This window comes from Bison bison, unplaced genomic scaffold (assembly GCF_000754665.1).
Source record: "Bison bison bison isolate TAMUID 2011002044 unplaced genomic scaffold, Bison_UMD1.0 scf7180017864466, whole genome shotgun sequence".
NCBI classification, from domain to species: Eukaryota; Metazoa; Chordata; class Mammalia; order Artiodactyla; family Bovidae; genus Bison; species Bison bison.
This window is the reverse complement of record NW_011495027.1, coordinates 9,580,177-9,585,878: the sequence shown is the minus strand read 5'-3', so window position 1 is coordinate 9,585,878 and position 5,702 is coordinate 9,580,177. Positions and strand designations below refer to the sequence as shown.

The 5,702-nt window shown below is 41.4% G+C and overlaps 1 protein-coding gene across 3 annotated transcripts in view; it reads left to right on the top strand.

Annotated features, from left to right (window-relative positions):
• TGFBR3 (transforming growth factor, beta receptor III) overlaps positions 1–5,702 on the top strand; it is a 210,077-nt gene that overhangs the window by 177,600 nt on the left and 26,775 nt on the right. For all 3 annotated transcript variants that reach the window (XM_010860427.1, XM_010860425.1, XM_010860426.1), the window contains one exon: positions 4,317–4,616. In XM_010860427.1, coding sequence (XP_010858729.1) covers positions 4,317–4,616 — 300 coding nt within the window. The remainder of the gene's footprint in view (positions 1–4,316; positions 4,617–5,702) is intronic.

Here is a 5,702-nt window from a genome sequence, read left to right as displayed (position 1 = left end):
AACTTCTCTAAAGAACCTGTTTTTAGAGGGTTTAAAGCATCTCGTGCCTCTCACAGTTGGGAGGCTGTGAGCAATCACATGTGGCTGGACGAGCCTGTCAGGCAGGCTAGAGAACCTTCAGAGGAGTTTGTAGGTTAAAACACTCTTGTCACACCCAAGAGTTTTTATTGACTGGAGCTCTAGGTTAACTCCTTCTCCGAAAGAGGTGGTGGGGGACAGCCCCCCGTAAAGTCAGAGGTGTAGGTAAGAGCACAAAGTAGTAAAGTAGGCAGGCTCTGGTTATGGGGGTAGATGCTTGAGGATTTCCAGGGGGACTCCTGAGGCTCGATCCCGCCTTTGCGTATGTCGAGCCTCCTTCCTCATGACCTTTGCCATGGGCGGAGTACCTCACTCTGGCCCCCAACATATCCCCATTTTGTGGATGAGGAAATTGAGGCCCAAATTTGTCTAAGGTCGCACAATTAGTACCTAGTTGAGTTCAGAGTCAGGGTTCATACTCAGTCCATCTGGCTCCAGAGACCACACTGTTGTCCACAGGATGCCATCATTTATCCTCAAAGTGCCATTTTCAAGAGGGAGAAAATGTAACCTCTTTGCAGTGCCAATACCCAAGTTCACAGAGTGGATTCTAGAGAAGATAATTATGCTCATGACCCCAGAATGTCTGCTGGTCTTACAGGAAAGTCGTCCTCTATCGAGCTGGTTTTGGTGCTAAGATGCAGGCTGGTGTTCTCCACTATGGGAGGAGGGAGAAGCTTAAGGGGCCAAAATGGGATACTTCCATATATTAAAAATGACTTCAGTACACATATTTCTATTTAAGAAAGACAAATAACTCACATTTATACTGATTCTGGGACGGAGCCCACAGGCTCTAGACATTTTCTTGGATCATCTCCTGCTTTCTGATTTCCCTCTTCTGAGAGATCTTCTCTTTCATTGGGTACTCCTTTCTCTGTTAGGGAAGATATACTGCTTTCTATGTGCTGTCCCTGATCAGAGCTCTCTCCTAATCCAACACTGGTGTTTTCTTCTTGCTATTCCGGCTGCTCCATCCACATGTGTGGTTGGTCAGTGATGCACTATTGTACTATAGGTTTTAGGGGCGCTGCTTAACTGCAGTTTGTTCTTTTCCAGATGTGTGCCTGGCTTTGCCAATTTGTGGCTTTGCTGCCTTAAATCTTCCTCATACATCCAACTCTGAATGTTTTGGGTTTTCTCTCTCCTCCCCAACTGCCTCCCCCAACCCCCAGTGCTGGCTTATTTGAAATATATTTTCTTTTTCATTCTTATTCTCCCATTTGTAGATTATATTGTTCATAATTGAATTGAATCAAAGACATTGTGAAAGTGATGGAAAAAAGCAAACCAAGTCTTTTTGCTATGCCATTTTAAACATCATTAAAATGATATGTAAAAGTCGCTCAGTTGTGTCCAACTCTTTGCGACCCCATGGACTATACAAACCATGGAATTCTCCAGGCCAGAATACTGGAGTGGGTAGCTGTTTCCTTCCCCAGGAGATCTTCCCAGGTCTCCCACATTGCAGGCAGATTCTTCACCAGCTGAGCCACCAGGGCAAATACATAATAATACACTGAAGAGAATTTGGGGAAGGGGGAACTGTTATAAACTACTTTATTTTAAAATTGTTTTAAACCACCTAAAATATGAGAGAGAATTGGTATATATTTTGCTAAATAGGATAGTAGCCATGCCTAGTCTTTTTTGTCTCATTTTGGACTCCACCGCTGATAAGAAAATGTTTTATTTGGGGAAAGTAAGTAAAACTTAATCATTGACTTGGTCTAAAGAGCTATTTCCATGTTTCCTCTTGTGGCCATTCTTATCACATCGCCTCCCAGAATCTCCTATTTCCTCTAGATCATGATCTCTTCCTTTAAGCCAAGACGTTACCAGTTTTGCCACTTGGTCTTTGGTCATCTTTGGGTGATAGTTGGTCACACAGTTGGCACATTTTCTTTTAGTTCATTTGTCTTGGGAAGTTAAAAATATAAGTCTATATGTTGTTTTTGTTGTTCAGTCAATAAGTCATGTCCCACTCTTTGCAACCTCATGAACTGCAGCACGCCAGGCTTCTCTGTCCATCACTATCTCCCTGAGTTTCCTCAAACTTACGTTCATTGAGTCAGTGATGCCAGCCAACCATCTCATCCTCTGTTGCCCCCTTCTCCTCTTACCCTCAATCCTTCTCAGCATCAGGGGCTTTTCCACTGAGTCAGCTCTTCTCATCAGGTGGCCAAAGTATTGGAGCTTCAGCTTCAGCATCAGTCCTGCCAATGAATATTCAGGGTTGATGTCTAATATAACCCCCCAAATGTAAATGTAGATTAGTACTGCTAGTATTAGCTGGCATTTCCTAACTATCAGAGAGCTGTGTGGTATGCATATAATTTTGACTTTACAGATTGTCACAGTTGCTGTATCTAGTCAGTGCCCTCATTCTGTGGGGGCAGAAACCAAGGGTCAGTGCTCATGGCGAGTGAGCAGCAGAGTCCTGCCACTGTTCATTTCCAGTCCATTTCAGAGTAAAAGACTTATTGACAATAGTCTTTTTTTCCTCTCAAACAATTTTTTGGAGTACCTTAGCTATTCTGCCATTGCAGATCATTGATCATTGAGATTAGAGAAAAGGTTTGCATTTCTTCTATTACACGTTTTTGCATTGTGGGTTCTGAGTTCATATTAAAGGGCACTTATGAGTAAATAGAGTATATGTAGTTTGCCATTTTTCCAAGATTAAATATCTCATTTTTCAGAAATACTGTAAAAGTAATGAATTGTGAATATTTTCAGACTACTAAATACTACTTCCTGGAAAGATGTCTTACTAAGCACCCTCCCTGACCACATCATGGGCAGCTTGAACTGACCCTGTAGCTGTAGTGAAATAGTGAAGAGAAAATGGACTTGGGTTCAGAAGACCTGGGCTCAAGCCTTGGTTTTCCCCAGTATTTGCTAGCTATGATTTTGAACAAGTTATCTATCCTGTGTGTTCCGTTTGCCCTCCATTTATAAAATGAAGATGAAAATACTTATAAGATTGTTCTCAGGGATTAAGCTTTAAGGCACAGCAAAATGTCATTATCATCTTCATCATCTTCACTGTTGAGTGTCTTGCAGTTAACCACATAGGGATCTTTCAAAATAGTGCTGTGGGCTAAAAGCCCCATGTGATGTCAGGGATTTCCCGTGGGTATCTCAGAATGCAAAGTGTGTTTATAGCTTCATGCCTTTGAAAGGATTCTGGGGCTATTGGCTTATGGTTAAGGACCAACTTTATTTCTAAAGTGTTTAAGTTTATTTTGATTCTTAGTTTAGTCAAGGAATGAGGCAATAGTGGGGAGAGGCAGTTCACACAGTGATCCATGTGTCACCAGATGGAGAATCCAGTCTGGTTTGGAGATTTTAGCTGAGTTCAGGATGGTTGAGATTTGAATTCTGTTTACACTTGGCCACACACTACTTCCTGTTTCTAAAGAAAAGAACCTCAACAAGGTTTGGACATAGCCCATACAAATGTTTTGTAAGAGGGAAGTGTAAATGAGTCGGAAACGTTTCCAGATTAGATTTCCCTTAAAATACCCTTGGGCTTAAAGACTGAGGGGAGAGTCCTTGGCAAGGTCTGGTTTGGACCTCTGAAGAGCTGGGACACTTTGCCAGGCTCGTGATCGCCACCAGATTGCACCATGCCCAACATCCAGCCCCACAAGCCAGCTCTGGCTACTCACCGTGAAGCAGGACTTTAGATGAATCAGTAACTTCACTGCAGTGTATAGGCTCCTTCTGACTTGCTGCAGTTTAGAAGTCTGGTCTTCCCTGCCTGGTTTAAGTACATCTAGCTCTGTACTTTATTTTTTGAGTAATTTTTAAGAGAGGTTGCCTCACAAGTGATAATCCTATTATGACATTAGGGTTTTTACCTGTTGGTGTTTTATTTATTTTGGAAAGTCTACTCTAGGTGCATGATATACTTTTATTTTTATTTCCCAGAGGACTCATAGGAAGTCAAAGAGACTTATTTATCTTGTATTAGAATCTTAGAATATTAGAATCCAGGCTGGCACTTAAACTAAGTAATTCACTGTCATCATCCATACCAGATTTAAATGGAAAATATCTCTTTCTTCAATGAGTGTGTCACTTTTGTGATTAGAAAGAAGACTGTATAGGTGTGTTACACAAATCACGCAATGTCTCTCATCAGAAGGGCCACGTTGGTATGTTGTCCTTGTACCTACAGTGAGCGTGAAATGTTAACTCACTTCTGAATTGAGCTTTCTGTTCTGTTCTAGGTGTCTGTTACCAAGGCTGACCAAGAACTGGGATTTGCCATCCAAACGTGCTTTATCTCTCCGTATTCAAACCCTGATAGGATGTCTGATTATACTATCATTGAGAACATTTGTCCTAAAGATGAATCTGTGAAATTCTACAATCCCAAGAGAGTGCACTTTCCTATCCCACAAGCCGAGATAGATAAGAAACGGTTCAGCTTTGTTTTTAAGCCTGTCTTCAATACCTCCCTGCTCTTTCTCCAGTGTGAGCTCACGCTGTGTACCAAAAAGGAAAAGGACCCCCAGAAGCTACCCAAGGTTAGTGGGCCTTCATCTATTTTCTCCTGTTATTTTGACATCTTTAGGTGAGGCAGTGACCTACCAGAAAGGTTTAATCACAGCTTGCTGCAGGTTGAGGTTTTTGGTTTGGGGACTGCCCAGTCAAAGTCATAAAGTTCATGTTAGCAGGGAACTGTGAGTTTTATGGAGTCTTGGAGAATGAGTCCTGACCGTGTGCTTTTTTTTTTTCCATGCATGCTATTCAGTAGTATCTTATGAACGATAAATCAAGACTGTTTTCCATTGAAGGAGAGGTCTGGCTTTATCTTTGCTATTCTAATAGTACACAGTGCCAAGAGTACAGAGAGCCGAAGGACAAGTTCAACGTGAGGATTAATTTTTCCAGGTCCCGCTGAGATTTGTATTGCAGTTGTTTTTTGACCTTCTCTGTGTGAGTTATAAGGTTGACTTGTCTCATGAGGACTTCTAAGGGAAACTAACAAATATTTTAATTTTTCTTGGTTTCATATTGTGGTTCGTCATGTTTGCCTCATGTTGCTCCCCACATAGAACTAGTACATGCTGTTGCCACAACAGAAATCAGAACCCTTTGACCTTGTTGGTGTGGCTATGGTAGGGGGCATCCGCAAGGGTAATGACCTCATTGTTTTGGCTTTTTGCATGAAGGGTATCTTCTGTCTGGTTTTGTTTCTGTGATCTGCTGTAATTATGTATAACTTCGTATGTGTGTTTATTTTGGTTAGATATCTCACACAGTGTAAGCTGACTTCTCATCCTTTTACACTTGCATATCAGTCAGCGTCTAAAAGTCCAATAATTGAGCTGTGTCATTAACACTGTCTCATAGGGACAGAATTTTCTCACCTGGTACATAGGTTGTGAGAGATGGGTGTAAAAGGAGAAGGAAAAATTATTGTTATGAGATGGATTGTCATTTATCTGTATCCTTTGCACTATTATATTCTCCTGGGCATCAATTTCTCCATTAGACCACAGGAAATTTTATAATACATTTGAAAATGTAGTGAATCTGATCTCTTAGTCCTCAGGGAGCACATGTGTGTGTGTGTGTGTGTGTGTGTGTGTATGTGTATATATATATAT